The sequence below is a fragment of the Maniola hyperantus genome, chromosome 12 (genome assembly GCF_902806685.2).
Source record: "Maniola hyperantus chromosome 12, iAphHyp1.2, whole genome shotgun sequence".
NCBI classification, from domain to species: domain Eukaryota; kingdom Metazoa; phylum Arthropoda; class Insecta; order Lepidoptera; family Nymphalidae; genus Maniola; species Maniola hyperantus.
This window is the reverse complement of record NC_048547.1, coordinates 10297514-10324222: the sequence shown is the minus strand read 5'-3', so window position 1 is coordinate 10324222 and position 26709 is coordinate 10297514. Positions and strand designations below refer to the sequence as shown.

Genomic DNA, 26709 nt, shown 5'->3' with positions numbered 1-26709 from the left:
GGCAGACGTAGCGCCACAAAGTATGACTGGCTGTTTCTAAATGTCCGTCAGATTGAAGACATTTTGCGAGAACATTGTTGCTCTAGTAGTTTGACGTCTCTACTTTCTCTCAATATTATATCCTTACCCTAATCCTAACCTAAACCCAAAGTACAATGTCTGACAGTCTGGACTCTTGTGTCGATAGTACGTATATCATCATCATCATTAAGCAATAAATTGTACTAAATGTCCCATGTGTGCCTCTTGTCTATCGGTATTGACATATTACTATGTTCCGGAAAGCACAATGATTGTTCAACACGCCACTAGGCACTAAGCGCCGTCTGGAGAAATGGCCGTAAACAGTGATCGTAGCACCACGACACTCACCGTCACTGTTCTATCATTCCCGTTGCCTATCTAGCAAAACATCTAGAAGCATAGACTTATCCTTAAAGAGACCTTAGATAGGAGTTAGTGGTCATTTCGTACACGAAAACCGTCCAGTCATATCATTTATTTTGTAGGACAATTGTTTTTCCGAATTTATTATCCAATTATCTCAATGTTCAAAAAATACTTACTGTTTCAACTACCCACCAAATCGACAAGTTAAGCACCTGCGCAGTACAATAGCTACCTGTATAGAGAATTTTCACAGAATAAAAGTTGGGCGTCTCGAACGAACGAACCTACAGACGAAGAATCAGCTTGTTATTAATCAGAAAAAAAAACCCCTTGGCGGCTGCTGGACTATATACCTACTTGGATTAGCGATCAAATGTAATTCTGCCACCCCTATATGTATATTCAACTGACAATTCACGCACAATTCGATAATACGTCAATACAATATTTTTTCGTGATCCGGTCTTTTGGCATAGGGAAAACTGCGCATAGTATAATATTTTATATGTCAAGGGTAAGGTCTGAGTTCCTTTTTGGAAAAGCGATCTTTTGAATTCAGAGAATACGTTCGCTAAATGGCGTCTGCGATTAGATTTTATTTTACTAATGGGTAAGTAGCAAGTAGAAAAGTGAATATGCATCTTCTAGGCAGGCGCCCTCCATCTTAGGCTGCATCATCACTTGTCAGCAGGTATGATTGCAGCCAAACACTAGTCTGTAAATTAAAAAATAATAAGGTTTAATAATATCTTATCAATATTGACCAAGTAATAATGGGCTTGCACTTCACTCATCTAATCTAAATTGATGTCCCATTCTTAGCTGAGTGTTTTACAAGCTCTATCCATACTAATATTATAAATGCAAAAGTGCGTATGTCTGTCTGTCTGTCTGCTAGCTTTTCACAGCTCAACCGTTCAACCGATTTCGACGAAATTTGGTACAGAGGTAGCTTGCAACCCGGGGAAGGACATAGGTTACTTTTTATCCCGGAAAATTTAGGAGTTCCCACAGGATTTTTAAAAACCTAAATACACGCGTACGAAGTCGCGGGCATCAGCTAGTTAATTATGTTTCATAAACACGTTTAGAGAGGGAACACCCCGCACACCCGCACAGCGCCCGCGCTAACAAGTCTGTTTGTCTATTATCTTATTTCACGTCCAGAGTTAATTTTTACATCCTAGGTACTTTTTATCCCGGAAATCTAAGTGTTCCCACGGAATTTGCGGACGAATATAAAAATATGCAGTAGGTACGAGTATTTGTATAGTACGCGACCGGCCGAGATGGCAATCGGGGTAGGGAAGCCCTGCACACCCCCGCCTATGAGGCGGTTTGCCATCTGGACCTGTCGGCTACTGTAGTTGGTCCCTGTACTGCCCACTGATACATATTTCTCAATTTTATGTCGCCAAAGCTCGCTCTGAACCTTCTAGTAATATCTGCAGTAGGTACAACCAATAAATTTTCCCAAACGTCTCTCCGTGTCATCGCCGTGTCTAGCGAAATATGTCTCAGATAGGATCGTTCAACACGCCCACACGCGCCGGCCGGAGGTATCAAGTTGTTGCTGCCAGTGATCGATTGAGCCCTGGTCATCCCCCGGACTCGTATATCATCTTATAGTTCAAACAAGTCTCTTCTAAAGACAAGCTTGTAAGCTCCTTAAAAGTATCAAATATCATAATCGATTCATCTTACCTATAGTTTTAAAGGTCACCGTTAAAATCACAGCTAAAGGTTTAGTTTAGCGCCCAGTGTAACTGTTTAGGTCAACGTTAATCTCCAAAATTTCACGAAGATGTCAAACCACGACGTTTTCCTGTCTGTAACTAGGTTTTATTACCCATTTTAAAGTTGAGTTACGTTCTGGTCACGACTCACGACACTGCGGCAAGGCCGATTTAGGGTGAAAAAGTGGGGAGGATCCTAGATTGCCTTCTAAACATGTCGTGTGTAGCGTCAATCTAGGTCGAATCCTAGATCACCTCCTAGAGCAGCCGGCAGGAGCAGATATGCATCATACCTCACCGAGACCCATGTGTAGGGACCACCCTAGATTGCGCTAATCCAGCTGGCTCCTAATCGCCCCTGCCGCAGTGTTGTGAGTAGAATGCTAAGTTCGACCGAGCGATGTGCGTAATCAGTAATCACATTAAAACCTGCGCTAATAACTATCTAGAACTGGACCATAAAATCTTATCTGTCAAGTACGTACGTATGAAAGCCGTCTCTTGAGTTTCGATGGAAACAATTTGCAGCGAGCTGGTCGGAACATAACACTAAATCTGGTCTCACAGATTTACGGCTGTGCTGCAATCAGGACTGTCCCTGATACACACGTTTAATTACGTACCAGATTACTTCTAGGCGGATATAAGCGACTGTGCTATAAGCTGTTGTTTTTGCATTATGACCTATTCTAGATTAACTACTCTAGAACGATTAAGAAATATTAGTTGGTATACAACCAAAATTTTAAAACTTAAAACTATAGAAACTATGAACTTGTGAAGATAATATTTTTTTTAACAAAATGCCCGTCACTTCGTCCGCGTGGATTTAATTTTTATTTAATTCCGTGGGATCTCTGTGTTGTTTCCGGGATATAAAACCGGCCAAGTGCGAGTCAGGCCCGCGCGATGAGGGTTCCGTAATACAGTCGTATTTTTTCGACATTTTGCACGATAATTCAAAAACTATGATGCATAAAAATAAATAAAAATCTGTTTTAGAATGTACAGGTAAAGACCTTTCATATGATACCCCACTTATATAATTATCTCACTTCGAAAGTTGAAAATACTAATTATTAGTTCATGACCACAATTTAATTTTTTTTGTATGATCTAACCCTAAATTCACGGTTTTCAGATTTTTCCCCTAGAGCCAGCTATAGGATCTACCTACCTGCCAAATTTCATGATTCTAGGTCAACGGGAAGTACCCTGTGGGTTTCTTGACAGACAGACAGACAGACAGACAACAAAGTGATTCTATAAGGGTTCCGTTTTTCCTTTTGAGGTACGGAACCCTAAAAAGTAGCATAATGACGTCTCCACGGCGGTGCTCTATACCGAATAGAATATAAATGATGCTCGCGACGTAGTCCACGTGTTAAGGGTTCTTCAGAACCCCGTTCAGAAACTCTTTAAAATCGTGTACAAAACAGGACACGAATTAGCCTATGTCCTTCCCAGGCTATCTCTGTACCCGTCAAAAACGTAAATGGATGGGCCGTGAAAAGCTAACAGACAGACACACTTTCGCATTTAAAGTAGTGTGGTGTACCTATAGCTTGACACGAAATTCACGTTACGAGGGCAACATAACATTTCATGGATAATTACAATATTGTTGACATTAAAACATTTTAATATGGCATCTATTAAGTTTCGTAGGACTATTTGTGGGTATCTGGTTCGGCCATAACAGTAAATCTGCCCTCAGATTTACGCCAGTCGCAGCGGACTCTGGTGTCGCCTTTCGCACTTAATTAACTACTTACCGGATATCTTGGTTCTCCACAAATATTGCGAACATTGCATTGTTTTGGCATATTTATTACCAGAATCCTAGCTCTGCTTACGGAAGTTAGGGTTGGCGCTACTGCTAGAAAAAGCATCTTTTTACACCAACGTTACCCGTTCAAAAAACGCTCTCTATACCCTGATCAAGGAGTCGAGCTAATAGGGACAAGCTAGCAATCTTTAATGTGTTTTGTAGTGAATAATATAAACGCACCATAGTGCGTCCTTTTCACCTCGATACAATAGTGCAAGAGAGAGAGCGCCCGGCCCTATGTTAGCTCGACTCCGTGAACAAGATCCGTGATCTTGTTTTAACGTTTAATAAACAATGTTTCAGTGACGTTATTCGTCGCTATTCGCTAAGTATGCGGCCGCTTTGTGACTTTACCGCTATACTAGGAAATTAGGGCTTAGTGTAAGTTGTCAACTAAACAAACGTCAAATTAGCGTTCGCGTAGGCGTCAATATACGGATGGTCAAACGTCGCGACCTGCACGAATTAGTTTAAAGGTGACACATAGTATATGCGGCTTGTTTGTCTAGAACATATTACTTGTATCAACTCATCGAGCCGCTCTGATGTGTCACCCTTTCACGAACCAAACATTGAGCACGATGATCGGCATTTTGTTACAGTCGTCGTTAGTATTACTTCGAACACAGCGACGAACGAACATTCGCGGGCACGGGGACGTTACATTACAGGACGTTACATTACATGGAAATTCTCGGATAAATGCTGTAATGTAGGTATACTCACCTTTATATGATGACTTTACAACTTCATAATATAATGACATACGTTGTTATCATTATCATAATTACGCCATAAATCATTTATCTCAAAGTACTTGTCAAAATAATTGCATGGATTAAGATCACACATTATCCTGGACATCTCAATTTTTCCGTGATTTTTTTATACCTAGTTTTAATTTCTTTATACTATATTACAGATATTTATTTAGGTACATAAAGTCTATTCGGGTAATGTCAATAATTGAGGTTAGAAGCTAAAGGTTATCAGTTAAATCGGGACATGTAGTTTCGAACTCTATATCAAATTATTAGGAGTAGTATGTAATTCTGGGCCATATTAATGAATACATCATATTTGAGTTGTGATTTGTTGCACATTTTAGCCTGTTGATTTATATAAATGTCCCATAACCAGTATCGCGTTTAGTCTAGGATTTTTAATTAAGAAAGGTACCCGATAGAGGAATGATTGGGTGACCGATAAATCTGAAATCTGATTTGCGTTGAAATAAACAGCCAAACGTCAAAGTTTCTTGTTGTGACGTCTTGAAGAAGTACGCGACAGGTCGAGATGCCAATCGGGGAGGGAACGCCCCGCACAGCCCCCGTGTTAACCCGGTGCCGTTGACGAGCGCGGGTGACGTGTGGGTGTTCGGGGCGTCCCCCCGCTTCATACCACGATTGCCTTCTCGACCTGTCGCGTCTTGTACATGTATTTTTTTCTACATTTAAACTGACTGACTCGCCCCGACTTCGTTCTAGTGTCCTCCTCTAGTTGTGAAAATCCTTTCTAGTGTCTTCCTCTAGTTCTGAAAATCCTTTCTTAAAAGGATAACAGCGCTCATGCACTCATCCGATCCGAATTCGTGAAAATACGGATATAAAAAATATCTTCTACGACATAATATGTCATAGCAAAAAGGAACGTATTTTCACGGACTCGGATCGGATGAGTGCGTGATCGCTCTTACACTGCGTTACAGAGAGAGACCTACATCTACACTATCTACATGCAAAATCTGAATTTTCTAGAGCTAGATTCTAGACCAAGCGAATCAACTTACTAAGTTGATAATATGTAATTGTGTCAGTTAGTTTAACTTTTCCTATAAAAAAATAAAACAATGGAAGCGAGATGATTTTGTTTGTTTCACAGAATATAATTGATTGTCATCGTCACATTCTCACTTTGTTTACGAATGCCGAAGGAATGTTATTGACTATTCACGAGTTAAAATGGAGTAAAATTATTAACAACTGAGTCAAACAATCCATAAAAAATAAAATAAAATAAAAAAACATTTTTTTTCAAACGTGACTGTCACTGACTGTATTTTGAAATAACGATTTTTAAGTGTTTTATTGACAAAATGACAAAAATGAAAAATTATTTTTATAAGGGATGACGATGTCACGTCCGTGCACGGACACGGCACGATGAAACATAAACTGCTTCATATAAAATGTTCGTGATGTTTTGAATCCGTGCCTCGTCCGCGCCTCGTACGTGGCAGGGCCCGCGCCCGCCGCGTGTTGGCTTAAATCTTCTAAATATATAAAAGGATTGACTGACTGACTCATCTACCAACTCACAGCTCGAGCTAAAATTTGGCATGCAGATAGCTATTATGACGTAGGCATCCGCTGAGAAAGGATTTTTGAAAATTCAACCCCTAAGGGGGTGAAATAGGGGTTTTAAATTTGTGTAGTCCACGCAGACGAAGTTGCGAGCATAAGCTAGTCATCCCTAAGTCGGTTCATGAAGTCGATAAATACGTTTGAGTATTCAGTCGTCGTTAGAATGGAAAATAAACAAAGTCAGTGTCGTATCCGGTGTCAATGTGGTTCAGATTCTGAATCATAGGTTTTTCCTTATTGGCCCCGATTCTCTAGTCTCTCTCTAAACTAAATTTAGAGTATCTGCATCCTTTTCTTTTTACTAATGCTAAAAAAGGAACGGAACATGACTTTCACATTTAAAGACGCTAAATTTTAGTGCACAATACAAATTTAAACAGTAGGTTCGCGAGTGCGTGCTAAAATCACGGGTTTTACCATCTAAAAATTAAATTTAGAAATGTCAAACTGCTTCTGTCCTTTTCATATTACAATAGTAAGAAGAGGGTGCGAATACTCTAAAATTAGGTTGTGCTTAGAATCGGTGCCATTGTGGCTAATTCCGTTGTACACAATCTCTAAACTAAACTAAAATGGCACGTCTAAATCTATTGCTATCCCTTTCATAAATTTGCCTGCAGAAAAGGATAGCACTAGATTCAGACCTGTTAATTTAGTTTAGTTTAGAGATTGTGTACAAGGGAATCAGCCCCATTGTTTGATTTTGCTAAGCTTGGAGATTATAAACTGTATTACTTCTACTTCAGAAAATCTCAAAGGCCTTACAAAAAACGATGTCCAGCTGTGGGCGTCCATCGGTTGAAATACGACGATTTTGGGAAATTTACTAGTTTAGCTTGTCTCTATTTTCACCTATGTCACTTATCACTACTATTATAAATGCGAAAGTGTGTGTTTGTTGGTTTATTGGTTTGTTGGTTATTCCTTTAATCACGTTCCAACGGAGTAATGGATCGACGTGATTTCTTGCATGGGTATAGTCAAAGACCGGAAAGTGTCATAGGCTACTTTTTATTCCGGAAAATTAAAGAGTTCCCACGGGATTTTCAAAAACCTAAATCCACGCGAACGAAGTTGCGGGCATAAGCTAGTTAACTAATAAATCTTATACGATAGCTAATCGTAAACTGTTGCTAACCATCACGGATTCAGGTCAATTGGATATCGTTAATCTGATTTATATTCATCATCATCATGATCAACCCACTGTCGGCCCACTAGGTACTGAGCACTCTCTGAGTCTCCTCTTAGAATGAGAAAGGTTTAGGCCATAGTCTGCCACGCTTCACACACCTTTGAGAACATTATGGAGTACTCATAGGCATGCAGGTTACTTCATGATGTTTCCTTCACCGTTAAAGGATTTACATATTTAATTGCTTAAAACGGCACATTAATCCGAAAAGTTGTTAAATCCGGCGCATACCCGGCATCGAACCCCCCCGAGTAGGAGGCCGGCGTCTTAACCACTTGGCTATCACCGCTTACCGATTTATATATTATCCTAACCTAATCTAAATATATAAAAGAGATATACCACTCACTGACTGACTAATCACGAAATCTCAGAAACTATAAAGCCTACAAACTTGAAATTTGGAAGGAATTTGGATTCCTAGGACGTAGGTGTCAGCTAAGAAACGGTTTTGAAAAATTCCCCCCCTAAGGGTGCGAAAGGGGGGGTCGAAGGTTGTATGAAAGTCCTATGTTTTTGGAGTTAGAGACGTGAAAATTGACATTTAGGTTATTAGCTTTAAATAATAAAAATCTGTATAGGTCTAATTGGGAAATTCCCCCCTTAAGGGTAGTAATAGGGGGGAGAAGTTTTTATAGAAAAGTTTTAACTATTGTTATTTTTACTTGAAATTTGGAAGGTAGGTTCTTTCTAGGGGGTAGGTATCAGATTAGAAAGGATCTAACTAAATTCCCCCCTAAGAGAGTAAAATGGGGGTGGAAGGGTTGTATGAAAATCCTATGTTTTTGAAGTTAGAGACATGAAAATTGGCATTAAGGTATTCTGGGTTCCGTTTCTTAAGGTGAGACTGAGTGAGTAGGTAAGTGAGGCCTTTTGCAGCGGTAAAATTTCAGATCTCATGAGAAACCAGAAATTTTACGCGGACGAAGTCGCGGGCATCGGCTAGTATTAAGTTAAATAGGTACAATAAAAGACGGAGGGCTTTCGTATTTATACTTATTTATACTAATAACAGTGAATCGAGATCACGAATCGATTGTTGGATAGCGATAACGTGCGAACTTCAGTTACGCATTCCTCACTCAGACAAGTTAGGAACGCGCCCGCGCTTGGTCGCGCATTGCCCATTTAATCAAAAATTACATTTTGATGGGTCATAAAACAAACGTAGTGATTTTAATGAGTACTTGTGATTTAAAATAAAAAAGAAATTCGCTGAAATAAAACTCAGTGATAAAACAAGTTTTTTTTATTCGTTATTTCGTAATATTTAACCACAGTAAAAAGTGAATTTTGTGCGGCAAAAAAAGTGTTATCAGCAATTAGTGTAAGGCACTTATCTGGGTGTAAAGCAAAAATGCGCAAATTAATTCGTTATGGTACCGCGGGTATGATTTTTGTAGTGACTATGCTCTTGTTGGTCAGAGTGTCTCAGTTTAATAACGAAGGGGCTAATAGGTTGGAGAGGATGGCCCGAGCGGTTCAAGGGGTGGACGCAGAACCCTCAACACAGGCGGATTGGGATCGTAATACAACCGCTGGAAAACAACGTAAAGTTGCTGAGGTGTGTATATTAAGGGCCCTCTATTGAAATTTTTGTCTTGTGGAAAGCTTCTACCGGCAAAGACGTCTGTCCCGCCAAGCGATTTAGGTTCCAACTAGCTTATGCTCACGACTTCGTCCGCGTGGACTACACAAATTTCAAACCTCTATTTCACCCTTAGTGGTTGAATTTTCAAAAATCCTTTCTTAGCGGATGCCTACGCCATAATAGCTATCTGCATGCCAAATTTCAACCCGATCCGTCCAGTAGTTTGAACTGTGCGTTGATAGATCAGTCAGTCAGTCAATCCTTTTATATATTTGCTTTTATAGCTTTGGTTTTAAGAGAAATAATATTTTTTTTCCTTTCTGTTAGACTAGCAACTGCTTGCGGCTTCGCTCGATGAAAAATTATTATCTTTATCTTGTAAGAATTTCGAAAATCCGCCTTATTTCTTGTCTACATTAGTTATATAGGCAAACTTTTAATTATCTAGGTCCAACGGTATGGACCAGGCGTCAGTGAGTCAGTTTTAACTTATGTATTGATAAAAATCTTAAACGAGATAAATAATAATAATCTTCAAACTTCAGTTCTTGAAAATGTCTATTTTCAAATTCTATTTAACTGTTAGTAATTGGTAAAGTGTCGGGTTTTTCAAAGTCATTGGCGAATGGGGACACTCCGCTAAGTTGTTGGAACCTAATAATAATTAATGGTCCCGACGTAAGTCCGATATCCTTTCATTAGTGTTCCGTCGGGTACGCCACTGAGATTAAAACTTGCGCTTCGGGCTACAGCCTTGCAGCTTGCAGGCTTTATAAAACGACCGTCTTCTTTTCCGTGCCGCCTTTGAGAAAATGTGGACGTCGTCGCAAAGTTTGTTTCACAAAAACAACTTTTGCTATGGGAGTTCAAGCACAAACAAACATGCTTTGTTTTTGAAATGCATTCCAAGAGCAATGTTATTCGAATTTTCTCTTGTGTATGTTGATAGTGATTGTTGGAACTTGGCGTGGAGTTTTTGCCTTTTTACTTTGATCGCTGTTTGCGATGGGAACAACTGATAGCAGTTTTGTTCTTATGTTACTTTCTGTCTAGTTTTCTGTTAAGCTCGCAGCGAAAACCTCGTACCAGACCAAACCAGCCAGTTTTGAAAGAGCCAAATTGGCCCTGTCAAGGATCATACAAGAAGCTTTTGATAGTGTCAGGGAGCATTTCGAATTTTAACCGAAGCGTGTAGGAATAGACCAATCGTATTAAAACGACAAAAATACCTACGAATATATTAGGTTTAGGTTTAAAGACTTTATTTTCTCAAAAAAGAACAAAAGTTCACTTACATGAGAACAATTTTAAACATAAATATAGAAGAAAACATTATTTAAGATACGCTGAATTTATACAACAATAAAACTTATATATATTTTAAAGCTATAGTGTTTGACAATATTTTTTTAATTTTTCTTAAAATTTTGGAAAAGATTATTAATAATGTTACCAATTAACTAGCTTTTGCTCGCGTGGACTACACAAATTTCAAACCCCTATTTTACCCCCTTGGGAGTTGAGTTTTCAGACATCCTTTCTCTGTCATAATAGCTATCTGTATGCCAAATTTCAGCCCGTTCCGTCCAGTGGTTTCAGTTGTGCGTTGATAGATCAGTCAGTCAGCTTTTCCTTTTATATATTACTAGATAATGCCCGCGACTTCGTCCGCGTGGATTTAGGTTTTTTTAAAAATCCCGCGGGAACTCTTTAATTTTCCGAGATAAAAAGTAGCCTATGCCCTTTTCCGAGATGTAAGCTAACTCTGTACCAAATTTCATCAAAAACGGTTAAACTGTTGGGCGGTGAAAAGCTAGCAGATAGACAGACAGACACACTTTCGCATATTTATAATATTAGTAGGGAAGTAGGGATTAAGTATAAGAATTAAGTAATTCTGCACGTCATTTCGTCGTCGTCTCCTTTTTATCTACTTCAGTAACAATTACTCACCCTAAGGCCGTACATTTCATAAGGAGGTTGTCTAAATCAATTCATAAATTCGTAGATCGCATTATAATTGTTCTTCATTAATTAGTTGTTTCTTTGATCACAGATGATGCGACACGCGTGGAACAACTACAAGTTGTACGCGTGGGGAAAGAACGAGCTGAAGCCGATGTCCAAACGGGCACACTTGACCAGCGTCTTCGGCGGCGGAGACCTGGGCGCCACTATCGTCGACGGGATGGACACCCTCTACATCATGGGCATGATAGACGAGTTCCGGGAAGGAAGGGATTGGATAGCCGACCATTTTCATATCAATGAAATTGTAAGTAGTTGTTCATTTAGGTTAATGCAAGTTTGGTACTTGAGACACTTATCAAATGACAAGCGTGTTAGGTGGCAAGAACCTAAGAACCTTCACAGTTCACACATGTCAACCTTAGAACAGCTGACAGCATGAGCAATGAGTTCCTCTTGATTTCCAAATCAATGTAATGAATGACAGAACTGGAGTTTATTTGGCAAGATGACGGCCAGCCTTGTTTTTTCTGCGGGAAGCTTTAACTAACAAAACGATGTGGTCTCGACGTATTTCTGGCGAGGGATTTGTCTGGTAGCTTTAGCCATGGCCAACTACAACCATAACAGCAAAGCATTGCCGCTAAACGGTTGTGTTCCGGTCCCGTTACGAACCCGCAAAGAACCCAACAGAAGGTACCTATAGGTGTAATACTAATAGGTATAATTCCCGCAAATTGCTAATGCGCGTGGCGACCATTTTAGTGACGTCAGCACTAGACTGAAGTTTCGAGCTGATGGTATATTTTTACTCAAATATACGTCAAATGACGTCATTTCGATGTTAATGAAATGAGACATGGTTCCAGCGCAATAGCAATTTGCGGGACTTATACCATTTCCAGGTTAGCGCGTTTCTCAGTGACATCTTCACTTACCAATATAATCAAGCTTGTCAGTGAATAAAAAAAATGCGACTGGCCAATACAATACAGTAGGTGATTAATGCCCTTCTGTCTACGAAATGAAGCCATACAAATAAATGATTTTTAGTGGTAAACCAGAAACCCAATAATTTTAAGTTCCATATTCAGACGAGTCAATGGTTAGAAATTACGAGTTAGAAATAATCTAATAACCTATTTCAAAGCCTGATCTCCAAATACACTCATACCCCGCCTCATACCCCGGTTGCCATCTCGACCCGGACTATATCTACACTTACAAAATTAACTATATAGTCCGTAAAAAATTACTCCTCACGCGCCATTTTAACTCTATGGGTCAACTGTCATGTCAAAGGTACGGTTCATGTTTAAAATAAGGACTAAAATTGTACTTTTGACCAAAAAGTAAAAGGGCGCGTAAGGAGTTAAAACGCGTTGTATCAAAGATATCGTTGTTTCGTTGGTTTTGCCGAAATTCCAACAATTGACTTTGCCCGGTCATGGGACATTATTATTGTAACCAATAACCGTTTGTGGCCTACAATATAATATTGTATTATGCTAACAAAATGAATGCAAATTGCTAACCAAATAATAGGTACTGTAATACTTTTGTTGATATAAGTTATCGGTAATGAACTGTTTATTTAATTCGTAAAATTGGGTCAGTGGGTTAAACTAGTTTAACAGATTTGTAACCTGGTTCAATTACCGCGATTGAAAATTTATAAACTAGACTTTGCCCGTGACAGAAACTCTACTGACTCTATTGTAGAAGTTTTAGATGACGTCTATCAGTTTTTCGAACTATGGACTCCTAACTCCTACGGATCTCCTCATACCTGATTTGATCACGTAGAGAAACTCCAAGCATGAGCTATGCTCGGAGTTTCTCTGCGTCTCTCGGAGGCTTCGGCTACCGCTTTCTGAGGTCCAAAGTTAGCGACCAGGTCTTGTATAAAATAGTTTTAAATACATAATCATTTGATTCAGACCGCAGCGAGCTCATTTTTTTACAGCTAAGTAGGTATAAATTAATTACATTGTCAAAGTGGTTTTAGTTCCTACATTTTGTTCAGGGTTGTGTTAAATTTAAATGTAAAAATTTACTTAAAATATGCAGTAGTTATATCAATTACGACTTTAATAAGATGCTATTAATTTTCGTCTTTTTCCTGTTTGTGAAACTTGGGTTATAATATTATTATGTTGATACCTACTATGAGAGTTTAAGTAGACAGAAAGAGATTAAAGTTTATTACGTTTTACAATTTCGGGCCAGACAAATTCTTGCTTCATAAGTGGGTACCTATATACGACTAAATGTGGGTTAAATGTAGGACTATTAAGTGAACTTTAATAATATTATTGTCATAAAAACCAGGTGGTATTCAAGGCATGCTTCTATTTCTTCGCAATAGTGTTCAAAATAGTAAGAAAAAATTTCAACCATTTAATATCGCCCGTCGGCCGTCTGGTATGGGTGCCTATTTCTGCATTCGCTACACTTTGGATGTACATTAAAAACGCACGAGACCAATATTCTCATTTCTTTGTATTTTAATAATTAAAGGAATGTACCTAGTCTTTACCATCAAATTTTAAAAGTGTGAGGTCTATATTATAGGTTATAGATATTGAACCCAGGTACTTTACCTGGGAATAGATAGAGAGGAATAAGCATGCCACAGCACTGCAGTAACGACCACTAACGCTCTGTCAAGAGCGTAACGACACAGAAGAAGACCTACCTAATAATTATTAAAATACTATGTAGTCCGTACAAAATAACTTCTCATGCGCCATTTTAGCTCTATGGGTCAATTGTCATGTCAAAAATACAGTTTACCTTAAAACTAAGGACTAAAATCGTAGTTTTGACATGAAAATTGACACATAAAGTTAAAATGGCCCGTGAGAAGTTATTTTTTATGCATTGTACCTACTATTATCATTTACATAGTCACAGAGTAAAGCAGCGACAAGAGAAGGTTTGGGCAAATTTCGCAGAGTATATCCGCAGTCACCGTCGGGAAGACTAGACTTTCTCCACCTCTGTGAACAGAATACACTGTGGTTGATATTGACGTCTAACATACTCACCGACTTGTAAATACTAATACCATGTCTTCCACTTCCATTTCAGGACACGGATCTGTCAGTGTTTGAAACGACAATTCGCTTCGTGGGCGGCTTCCTGTCGTGCTACGCGCTGACCGGCGACATGGTCTTCCGAGACAAGGCTGCAGAGGTGGCCGACGCGCTGCTGCCCGCGTTCGACACGCCCACTGGCATTCCGTACGCGCTCATAAACCCATCCAATAAGGTAAGTGTTCATACCACTACGTTGTATACAGTGACAGTATACGAAGCTGTCAGTGCTCGGAACAGCGATTCTCTTCGTGGGCGGCCCCCTGTCCTGCTACGCGCTGACTGACGACATGGTCTTCCACAAGGTTGTATAGATGACCAACAAGCGTACGGCTCGCCTTCGACACTCCCATTGGCATTCCATATGAACTCATAAAGCCATCAACGGTCATCATTACGCGACCAGCGTTAATCGTATCTACTTAGGAGTCTAAGGTGAGAAGTCATCCGCCTTTCTTCAGCAAATCTCTTCAGTAGATAAAAAATTCGCCGCGTGCGGCTCGACTGCAGTCGACTGTAATATGCGATTAGCGTGATGATGCATAGATTTGAAAGATCCTCCAGACAACTACCTACTGTAGTGTCAAGACTTAAATTTATGATAGTTGAAACAATAGTTTTTAAATTTTATCTTAAAAGTGTCTGATAATACATATCTGTTTGATAAGACTGATAGCCCATCCATACTATACAATCTGCAAATAACATATCCGCGCACATAGGTATTTGCGGCCTGTAATCAAATGAACTCTACTTCATTTTTATACTTTAACTGTTGTGTGTTCTTTTTTAATAAATAAAAAACGGTTCAAGTACGAGTTACACTCGCGCACCAAGGGTTCCCGTACTCGGGTATTTTTTCCGGCATTTTGCACGATAAATCAAAAACTATTATGCATAAAAATAAATAAAAATCTGTTTTTGAATGTACAGGTAAAGCCCATTCATATGATACCACACTTGGTATAGTTATCTTACTTTAAAAATTGAAAATACTATTTGTTCATAAACACATTTTTTTAATGGTGTACCATCACGGTTTTCGGATTTTTTCCTTTACTTGTGCTAGAAGAGCTAGCTTCTTGACAGACATGACAGACAGACAGACGACGAAGTGATCCTATAAGGGTTCCTTTTTTCCGTTTGAGGTACGGAACCCTAATTAAGAAGAGGCGGTAATAATCGCACAAAAAAGTTAATCTCTCTTTATCCAACTTGGAACAATATTTCTAATTAAATCACTGTCGAAACAGAATCCGATGGCCGTTGCAAACCGCATTTCGTTATCACTTCAAAGCGACCGCCGCCGCGAGCCCGCTCGTTAGGGTTGCCACTCGCCACATTCTTTTATGTCCCTTATTTCATTAATTTGCAAAATAATCTTTACAACTTAATATAAAGGATGTAAATTATATTTATTTGCCCTCATATCTTAAAATTTTGGTTATGAATTCAATAAGTGTCACTTATTAATATATTTTATTCACGTACATCTTAATAATGAAAAAAAAATGAAAGCACTGTTTTGTTAAAAAAATAATACTTTAAAATATTTATTTTTTACAATAAAGTACAGTTCGGCCTACTTCACTGCTCTGGATTCTAACTATTTGGAGCCATGGCGGCAAATCCGTGCGTCGCGATTGGCCGTTTACCTAAGATATATGCTATTGTCTGTGGCTATTATCAATGATGTACATTGCCTTGACTGGCGGACTGCTGAATTTTGGCCCCAAACGCTATATCGCAACCCGATCGTTTCATAGAAAAACTTAAAGTACCTGTTTCATTTTATTTTGTTAAAAATTGGCAACCTTACATCTCGTTATCATTCCCTTTACGAATCACTCATTAGGCAGAGCGCAAACCTTTTTTCTTATCAATAAAGCATTGGATACGATATTAATTCGTCGAATGCGCAAACCGCTGTATATTTATCAAAATCAGTGATAACCGTTATAGGGTACAACCACTTAGTTTAAGGGTACCTATTACCTACCTTGATCACCACCCTCTTTAAACATTCTAACATTTTAAATTAGGTATTGTAAATTCAACATAAACCCTTGGCAATGAAATAACGGACATTTTAAGCATATTTTTATTTTTATTTAAAACTAGCTGATGCCTGCAATTTCGTACGCGTGGATCTATGTTTTTAAAAACTCTTTGATTTTCCGGGATAAAATGCTTATGTCGCTTTCCAGGTCCAAAAAATCACGTCGATCCGTTGCTCCGTTGTGACATGATTGAAGGAGAAACCAACAAGCCAACAAACAAATATAATTTTGCATTTATAATATGGTTTTTAGTGATATGGGGTTTTATGGGATTTTAATAAAATAAAATAAAATTAGATATCTAGCGAGAAATTTTAAAGTTTATTATGTTTATTAAATTTTTGTTAGTTGAAGATAGGTAGGTATTTAAATGTCAAAAAAACTGAAACATTTGTTTAAGTTGGACATTGCATAGGTACATAGAATAACAAAATGTTGAGTATTTGATACAATTATCAATTTACCTTTCAAAAATCAAGTTAAAATTCTGATACAATTATCAATTTACCTTTCCAAAATCAAGTTAAAATCTGTGGTAAATATTCTTAAATATAAATAAACGGAAGAGTTCAAGTAAAGGTCAAGAGGACCCCGAGTATTCTTATTACAATTAATTTGAAATAAGTACCTACTTAAAATTCAATAGATTCTTGTACTGCTCTCGAGATCGTTCGAACCGAAACGCTGTTTAATGATCTCTCCAATTATCCGAGACCTATTATTATACCTGTACTCGATAATTGGCGAGTAGGTAAATCAGATTATTATACAAAGAATCTCGCGACTTCTCAAAAATTATTTGAAGTTTTCTTTGAATCACTAATTTTGCTGTAGGCACAACGCATACCTACAGAGTGAAGTTGATGGAACCGAGGCGTACTGTTTTTTACGATAGCAACATAAAGTCAGCTTTATTAACGTTGACATATTATGGTTGTTTATTTAATGAAAACGAAACACGGAGAAGACTCAAAACGCCCAAGTGAAAATGCATACCACACAGAATGCGCGTATACATAAACCTTGAGTACGGAACTCTAAAGTAGTAGTAGTTAGTAGAATATGTCGCCTACAAAACCATTTTTAGAGTTCCGTACCTCAAAAGGAAAAACGGAACCCTTATGGGATCACTTTGTTGTCTGTCTGTCTGTCGGTCTGTCAAGAAACCTACAGGGTACTTCCCGTTGACCTAGAATCATGAAATTTGGCAGGTAGGTAGGTCTTATAGCTGACATTCGGGGAAAAATCTGAAAACCGTAAATTTGTGGTTACATCACACAAAAAAAAAATTGTGGTCATGAATTAGTGTTTTCAATTTTGAAGTAAGATAACTATATCAAGTGGGGTATCATAAGAAAGGTCTTCATCTGTACATTCTAAAACAGATTTTTATTTATTTTTAAGCATCATAGTTTTTGAATTATCGTGCAAAATGTCGAAAAAATACTATTGAGTACGGAACTCTCGTTGCGCGAGCCTGACTCGCACTTGGCTGGTTTATTTTTATCAAAAGCTTAAATATACTTACCAATTTTTTCATAAATATATGTCGGAGAACAGGAGGATGGCTGATAATTATTATTCATCTTTAGCCGACATCAGAAGGTAGTAATTAATAAGTAGGTACTTTAATCCATGTTCTTTACAAATAGTTCTCAGTAACGTATCGCACATGGAAACCATCAACGTAACACAACCAGATCACCCTAACCTAACCCTACCTATGGTCGCCTCCAACCACCCCTCACAGCGACCCCTCACCTCACTCTAAACTAGCTAACCTAAGCTAAACACTACATCGTGTGATTAGGGCGCAATTGCTATTGCAACCTCTCAATCAAGTCACGACCTACTCCGTTATCTAATCATCTCAAGGTAATCAATCACAACTTCAGGAACGCTCTTAAAAGGATCATTGCATCGACTCTCTTACGATCTAAACCAGATCTTATAATTGACTTCTCATTACTAATTCAGAATATCGCAATAGCTCTACCTTCTCCACTCTGTGCACATCTGCATACAGAACACCATAGCATCGTGCGCCACACGCGCCACGACTACTATCCACCCAAATAAGCGATCACAACAGAAACCAGGTAGAATGTAAGCTATTCGATCTCATGGGCAACTCATTGTCTAATCCATTTCAACATTACACGAGAGTCATCAATGATTCTTTACCAACCGGGTTATACGATTCTAAAGCGGGTACCTACTATCAAAGTTAACTTCAAGTTACTATCACACTAAACTATCACTTCAAACTAATCATTATCTCAACTGCCGGTATATCTCCAATTACACTCTAAATCACTAGCGTCTGCAGAAATAACCTTAACGGATGTCCTTATAATAATCTATCCACTGAGCCAAACGTTAACTCACGAACTACTCTAATATTCACCAATAATTAGTATTCCATATTCGTCAAACAACTACGCGAACATTATTAATAGTGCTTTGCAGGCAAAGTCACCGGATGGCACTAGATGTTACGATTTAACACAACGTACATTAGCATCGAACAATTACTGTTCTAACTATATCACAATCACCGAATTAAATATCACGATTAAGAAACTACCTACCTATCTCAAATAATAAAGATTAGCTAAGCTATAATCTGATACTTAATTAATTTAACGCGAGAGAGAATTTTGAACAATGACAAATGCGTGCGTGTCAAAGTCCAACTCTGACAACTAAAATAAAGATGGCTACCTTCCGTAGAGTAAAGCTCATACGTTTCTTTTCACGGTGTCTACAGACAGTAAGAACTCTTTCAATATCGACCCTCCAATACGGCCATTCTGACATGCGACCGTCCTCGGGCGCTAGTATGTATCAAGCACAAACATTTTATAAACGTCAGAACATCCGCTCGTTCATCCTGACAATCAGCACAAGCACACAAACCACATATTCTAAAGCATGCATATCACAACCATTACAAATAAAACAAGCATGACACAACCAAAGCATAGCCCAACTTTATCCATAGTAGCAACTTCTAAAACACACTGCACCATTTGCCATAATAGACTCACCGCTCATAATTATGTCTCATAAAACCCGAACTCCAGCAGTACCCCGCTACTGATCCTATCACCTGTTCCAAATACCCACCACACTATACACCAAGCTAACTCCCCTCAGCTGAAACGGCCACGCCGCCGTCCATCCATTATCGGAACAGCCACCTCGCCGTTTATCATCTAAATGGCCACCTCGCCTTTTAGACAACTCCCTTTTTTTTCAAAACAGCCACCTCGCCGTTTATCATCTAAATGGCCACCTCGCCTTTTAGACAACCCCCTTTTTTTTTCAAAACAGCCACCTCGCCGTTTATCATCTAAATGGCCACCTCGCCGTTTAGACAACCCATTTTTATAAATCAAGTATTCTTTAACGTCGCAATAGCACTTTTCCAAAAGCAATTCACTAAGCTCTTCCTTATACACATCCAAACTCATCCTTTTGAGGTCAATCAGCAGCTTAATGTTCATTTTTTTTTTACAGCCATAGCGCAAACGCTTTTAATGCATGTACCACTGTGACATTCTGAAATGCATATCTCGTGCGTGCATCCAACCGACCCACTCATCCTTACCTCATAATCTCGTTGGAAATATTTTTGACATCTCCTAATAAATACGCCCATATCCTCTATGCTCATACATCACAGTGGAAGGACCCCCACGCATACACAAATTCGTCCAATTCAGCACACACACCTAATGTGCACCCTCAAATTAGAGTTCTTGTCGCAAATTATTCCCAAAAACTTTAACTCATCAACCCTCTCCATCGTCGCATGATCATGAACTGCATCATTTTAGTTTTATTTAAGCGCACTTCCAAGTCATTATTACTAATTCAATTAATTATCCTCCAAAGCGCCGTTCAATTCCCATTCCTACGTTCCTTCAACATTATTCTATCATCTGCAAACAATACACAACGAACAATGGTCGCTATCGTAATGTCACCAATACAAGTTACAAAAAGAAAACAAATATTCCGGCGAATTTAAAAACCTCCTCCGTTTTTGAAGTCAGTTCAAACGGAAGGATTCTAATACACCACACATACCATACACTCTGAGGTACCCCTCGCTTATCACATTCCAGTGGAGATTCGTACACCCTTTGGTATTATTTTTCATTCTAGCAATCCCAGCGCACATTTTCAGTCCATTCAAATACGACTCTATCCATTCATAAGCTCTTCTTGCAACACCATATCCATCTAATTTATCCAATAATATTTTATGATTCACAAAGTCAAAAGCCTTAGTCACATCCAGAAAAATAATAGCAATAGGTACCCTGTCATTCAGGCTATCATTATCTATTCCACTTAAACAGAAACAATCCTCGACAGTGGAGCTGTCATTGCAAAAACCAAATCGTTCATCCACGAGCACACCATTGGCATTGAATTTTTTTGAGACGTTTCACCATTACCTTTCCAATCATTCCCGCTAATATTGGCACCAATGTTATAGGACGGTGCCACATCAATCGCCTTTTTTTTTTTTTGAACACGGGCTACAGGAATGGTAACTATAGAAATTTTTAAGTTGCTAGGGAAAACCCCTTATTCAAACGACTGATTCACTATGTCTGCAAATACACTGCATAGGCGAATAGCGCACTCCTCTACAGAGCCAGTCCTCATCTCATCTTAGCCCAGCTTCAGTGTCACTCCGTGACTCTATTATACCAAAAATCCCTTCAGTCAACCATACCGTTTTATTATTACAATTATCCATTTTCACCTTCTTAGAGGGTAAACACAGCACATAGAAAAGTTATACGACATCATGAAAGGAATCAAATGCCTCGCCGACGCTTTCCGAATATTCGAAAATGTAAGGGACAAGATAAATTTCATGAATAAAATTATTTCGTATTATCCCTGTTGTAGTCCCTCCCACATTAAGACCATGCAGACCTATATCGCACTTTTTTTTCAACCCTTACTGCCAATGCCCAAGTAGCATCATGATCTGAGAGTGCTAAATAGTCAATCTCAGCAGCTGAAAACATCAGACCACTAGCTATTAAATTAGATGACAACCGTGCTGGGACATCACACTCCCAATGCTATAACCATTTAGTAAGGAAACCAAGTAGTTTGGAACCCTCGTAGCCTTAGCTCCAAGCTTACGCAATTCACCATCACCACCATACCACATAACTCCTACAACTGACAGTCAAAATTGTAAATTAACTAAACTTAACTATTTTGAATAAATGATTTGAGTTTAACTCCATTAAATCACGGCCACTTTCACCACTCCTTAGCGCATCTCTACACAAAATAATCCTTTTTTCTTTCTCTTTTTATTCAAAACACACAAAAGTAAATCAAGCTTTTCAAGAAAGACCAGGTGTGGGTATTAAAATTGAAAACATGTCTTGCACAAATAAATAAAAAAAAAAAAAAAAACTTGTAACTTTTTTTTTTTTTTTAAACAAAGCTAGTGTTGCAATGATTTTCGAAAATGTGGGCATAAATCGTGTATCCCACTTCTGATGTCGGAGAACAGGAGGATGGCTGATAATTATTATTCATCTTTAGCCGACATCAGAAGGTAGTAATTAATAAGTAGGTACTTTAATCCATGTTCTTTACAAATAGTTCTCAGTAACGTATCGCACATGGAAACCATCAACGTAACACAACCAGATCACCCTAACCTAACCCTACCTATGGTCGCCTCCAACCACCCCTCACAGCGACCCCTCACCTCACTCTAAACTAGCTAACCTAAGCTAAACACTACATCGTGTGATTAGGGCGCAATTGCTATTGCAACCTCTCAATCAAGTCACGACCTACTCCGTTATCTAATCATCTCAAGGTAATCAATCACAACTTCAGGAACGCTCTTAAAAGGATCATTGCATCGACTCTCTTACGATCTAAACCAGATCTTATAATTGACTTCTCATTACTAATTCAGAATATCGCAATAGCTCTACCTTCTCCACTCTGTGCACATCTGCATACAGAACACCATAGCATCGTGCGCCACACGCGCCACGACTACTATCCACCCAAATAAGCGATCACAACAGAAACCAGGTAGAATGTAAGCTATTCGATCTCATGGGCAACTCATTGTCTAATCCATTTCAACATTACACGAGAGTCATCAATGATTCTTTACCAACCGGGTTATACGATTCTAAAGCGGGTACCTACTATCAAAGTTAACTTCAAGTTACTATCACACTAAACTATCACTTCAAACTAATCATTATCTCAACTGCCGGTATATCTCCAATTACACTCTAAATCACTAGCGTCTGCAGAAATAACCTTAACGGATGTCCTTATAATAATCTATCCACTGAGCCAAACGTTAACTCACGAACTACTCTAATATTCACCAATAATTAGTATTCCATATTCGTCAAACAACTACGCGAACATTATTAATAGTGCTTTGCAGGCAAAGTCACCGGATGGCACTAGATGTTACGATTTAACACAACGTACATTAGCATCGAACAATTACTGTTCTAACTATATCACAATCACCGAATTAAATATCACGATTAAGAAACTACCTACCTATCTCAAATAATAAAGATTAGCTAAGCTATAATCTGATACTTAATTAATTTAACGCGAGAGAGAATTTTGAACAATGACAAATGCGTGCGTGTCAAAGTCCAACTCTGACAACTAAAATAAAGATGGCTACCTTCCGTAGAGTAAAGCTCATACGTTTCTTTTCACGGTGTCTACAGACAGTAAGAACTCTTTCAATATCGACCCTCCAATATATATATTAACTTGAAAATGACGGATGCTTTCATACAAACTTTGGTATGAATTTTCCTATTCAACTTATTTACAAGTTTTTAAGTGTATGTATAGAATATAGATTAGACCTTTAATGATAAATAATGTTCTCTGGGCAGGTAAACCGGCAGTACCACTGGGCGGGCGCGAACAGCATTCTATCAGAAGTGGGAACACTGCACTTGGAGTTCACATACCTAAGTGAAGTGACGGGAAATGACAGTGAGTTGACTTTCTCTTTCTTTGCTGCTTGATTACTTGTCGCTGAGGATCGTGACTCTCACTATTACCAGAGTGAACTAGAGTGAGGGAACTCTCGGTTGGATCCTGAATCGACGATATGTCAAATATTAGGCTGTGGTGACGTGAAATCAAAGGAAATTGGGGCTACCTAAGTACCTTATACGATTTGTGTGTGGTAAGGCAGCCCTACCTTACCCACACATACAAATCGTATTCGGACAGGGCGGTGTTCCGGTACCTGATATAAATCAGTTCGTTTGCCCAGAGTGTCCGGGGTGTGCTATTATAATTTGTGATCAATGGTTGGTAATGGTTTTTAGGGATGATAATGCAATGGTTGTCCGGATGCCTTCGCATAATTACTGACCTTGGATTAGTTTCACTGATTAGTATAAAACTGTAATTTTTGTCCTTTCTTCAGTTTATAGGCAGAAGGTGGACCGCATCCGCGACGTGCTGCACAACATTCAGAAGCCGGAGGGTCTCTATCCTAACTACATCAATCCGCGGACAGGACTGTGGGGCCAACGTATGATAACAATTTATTGTTTATATAAAAGAAAAAGCTGACTAACTGACTGAATGACTGATCTATCAACGCACACAAACTGGACGGATCGGCTTGAAATTTGGCACGCAAATAGCTATTAAGACGTAGCCATCCACTAAGAAAGGATTTTTGAAAATTCAACCCTTCAGGGGGTAAAATAGGGGTTTGAAATTTATATAGTCCACGCGGACGAAGTCGCGAGCATAAACTAGTTTCAGAATTTTAACCGTTGAGAAAAAGAAATACCATTAGACTAGATCGAGTGAGATCTATCTCACTGATTTATTTACTTGCTATCGAAACTGAAAAAAAGAAAAACACAGACATATTTTTTTAATTAAAAAAAAGAATAGAATTTTTTCACGTCAAGCTGTGGACGTGATCGTCGTGACATGCAAAGTAAAGTGTTTTGTTTGCAAGTCAAGTAAACTTTTATAAAAAACGGAAATGTACGTAAATAACAATATAGTGCATACAATCGACATTACTGAGAAATGTGTTCACGTTCAGCAAAAATGTTCTGGTGACCACACGCCTTCATTCGCAGGGATTTCGGTATTAAAAAATCCAATGAGGGCCCTTTGATTTACTGTGATAAAAAGTCTTCTGCGTGTGTTTCTGAGATATAAGTTACTTATGTACCAAACGTCAAGATTGGTTGAATGATTGGGCCGTGATAAGGTATCATATAGACAAACTTTGGCGCATGTATTATTACCTGGAAGGTACCATTATGTATTCCGTGATATTAGTATGGATAATCACATTTCAGGACACACATCGCTCGGTGCATTGGGCGACTCCTTCTACGAGTATCTGTTAAAAGCGTGGCTGGTGACGAATAACGAGGATGAACAAGCTCGGGTGATGTTCGATGAGGCGATGCAGACCGCGCTCGACAAGATGTTGCGCACTTCGTCCTCGGGCCTCTCCTACCTCGCTGAGGTCAAGTACGGACGGGTTTATGAGGAGAAAATGGACCACTTGTCTTGTTTCGCAGGTGAGGTTATAGCTTTGTTCGGTAGGTTTTAAGGTGCCGTGCGCGGTGCACCTCATCTTCGGGTCTCTCCTACCTCGCCGAGGTCAAGTACGGACGGGTTTGTGAGGAGAAAATGGAAAATTGAGTAGTTACGAGCGGACATATAGGAACGGCCATACACACATACATAGTTACATACATGTGAAACAGATGGGCTCCTTTGGGCTTCGCCACAGTCGGGTAAAAATCTACTAAGGGCGATTACGCACTCATCCGATCCGAATCAGTGAAAATACGGATATATAAAAAACTTGTACTGAATTCGGATATTGCTTAAGCACTAACGTACGTTCCTACTTCGTAAAAATAGTACTACGGCTACTTCGATCCGAATATGTCTTCACGGACGACAGAGAGAAATCTGATGACGGAAGTCCGATCTAGCACTACTATCTAAACTATCATACAAATAGTTCTATGACTACTTCGGAACGTATTTTCACGGATTCGGATCGGATGCTGTGCGTAAGAGCGACTACGCACTACATCCGATCTGAGTCTGCGAAAATACGTTCTTTTTGTTTTGTATGGGAGCTTATGACGAATGTCATAGATAATCGCTGGAATTCTCACGGATGACGGATAGAACTCGGATGACGTAACTCTAAGTGTTGTAATATTTATCTCATTTTTACATTATGACGTTTCATGTACTCGTTCCTTGTATTCTTCATCTAGACCCTCAGTTCTGTTACCGGTTTCTAATCCTGCCTACATCGCACATTGCAGGAGGCATGTTCGCCCTGGCGTCCACGACTCTGCAGAACACGCTGAGCGACAGATACATGGACGTGGCTAAGAAGCTCACGCACACCTGCCACGAGGCTTACGCTCGGGCAGATACCAAACTGAGTCCAGAAGCTTTCAGGTTATTATTTTTATCTATTACTAGCTTATGCTCGCAACTTCGTCCGCGTGGACTACATAAATTCCTAAACCTACGTTGGCACTCTACCAAGAGTGGGACGTTCTGACTGTTCGGCAGCTCTTTATCTCCCAGGTAATTTTACGCAAACACTCAGACACAAATGCTCAATCTGAAGTAAATGCTAATATCCTACAAAGACGCAAACAAAAAATATTCAAAATTTTGCCTTGTAGAACCGCACTTGCCGGTCGACAATACTTCTTCCTTAGTTCTAAACTTTATAATAAAATAAATGACACGCTAAATATATCTAAGCTCAACAAACTAAATTTAAAAAAAACAATATACGCTTGGCTAAGGAGTCTTGACTACTGTGGGGTTGAGAAATTGTTCTTGAACAATTTGAACAATTTCTCAACTTCATAGTGGTTAAGACTTAGTTAAGACTAAGTTAAATAACAACTAGCTATGATTGACTTCAGTCACACACACACACACACACCCACACACACACCCACACACACACACACACACACACACACACACACACACACACACACACACACACACACACACACACACACACACACACACACACACAATATTGTTACTAAAATAGCCTAATTTAAATTTAAATTTGTACTCCATATTAATCGATGGATCCAAGGGATGGCTGCGGCGCCCGTAACACAGGTTTACCTAGCACGGACGCCAAAGCACTCCTTCAGGTTCTTATATTTTTATTGTTTCTACCTTTTTTATGTGTACTTGTTTTAAGGAGTCTTTGTCTTGTACAACATTTTTGAATAAATAAATATATAAAATATAAATATATATAAATTTCAAACCCCCTTTAACCCACTCAGGAATGTAATTTCGAAAAATCCTTTCTTAGTGGATACCTACTCTTTACAATGAACACACCCTCCAAATTTCATGTCTGTAGGACCTGCGC

The 26709-nt window shown here is 38.9% G+C and overlaps 1 protein-coding gene across 2 annotated transcripts in view; it reads left to right on the top strand.

Moving 5' to 3' along the window:
* LOC117987335 (mannosyl-oligosaccharide alpha-1,2-mannosidase IA-like) overlaps window positions 1–26709 on the top strand; it is a 93485-nt gene that overhangs the window by 60981 nt on the left and 5795 nt on the right. The window contains exons 1-7 of one of the 2 annotated variants that reach the window (XM_069502274.1): window positions 8597–9079; window positions 11163–11381; window positions 14168–14347; window positions 23174–23276; window positions 23719–23826; window positions 24620–24847; window positions 25616–25754. In XM_069502274.1, coding sequence (XP_069358375.1) covers window positions 8873–9079; window positions 11163–11381; window positions 14168–14347; window positions 23174–23276; window positions 23719–23826; window positions 24620–24847; window positions 25616–25754 — 1184 coding nt within the window. In that variant the 5' untranslated portion in view covers window positions 8597–8872. Of the gene's footprint in view, window positions 1–8596; window positions 9080–11162; window positions 11382–14167; window positions 14348–23173; window positions 23277–23718; window positions 23827–24619; window positions 24848–25615; window positions 25755–26709 lie in introns of those variants that run through there. The other variant, XM_034974337.2, reaches the window with a different exon arrangement.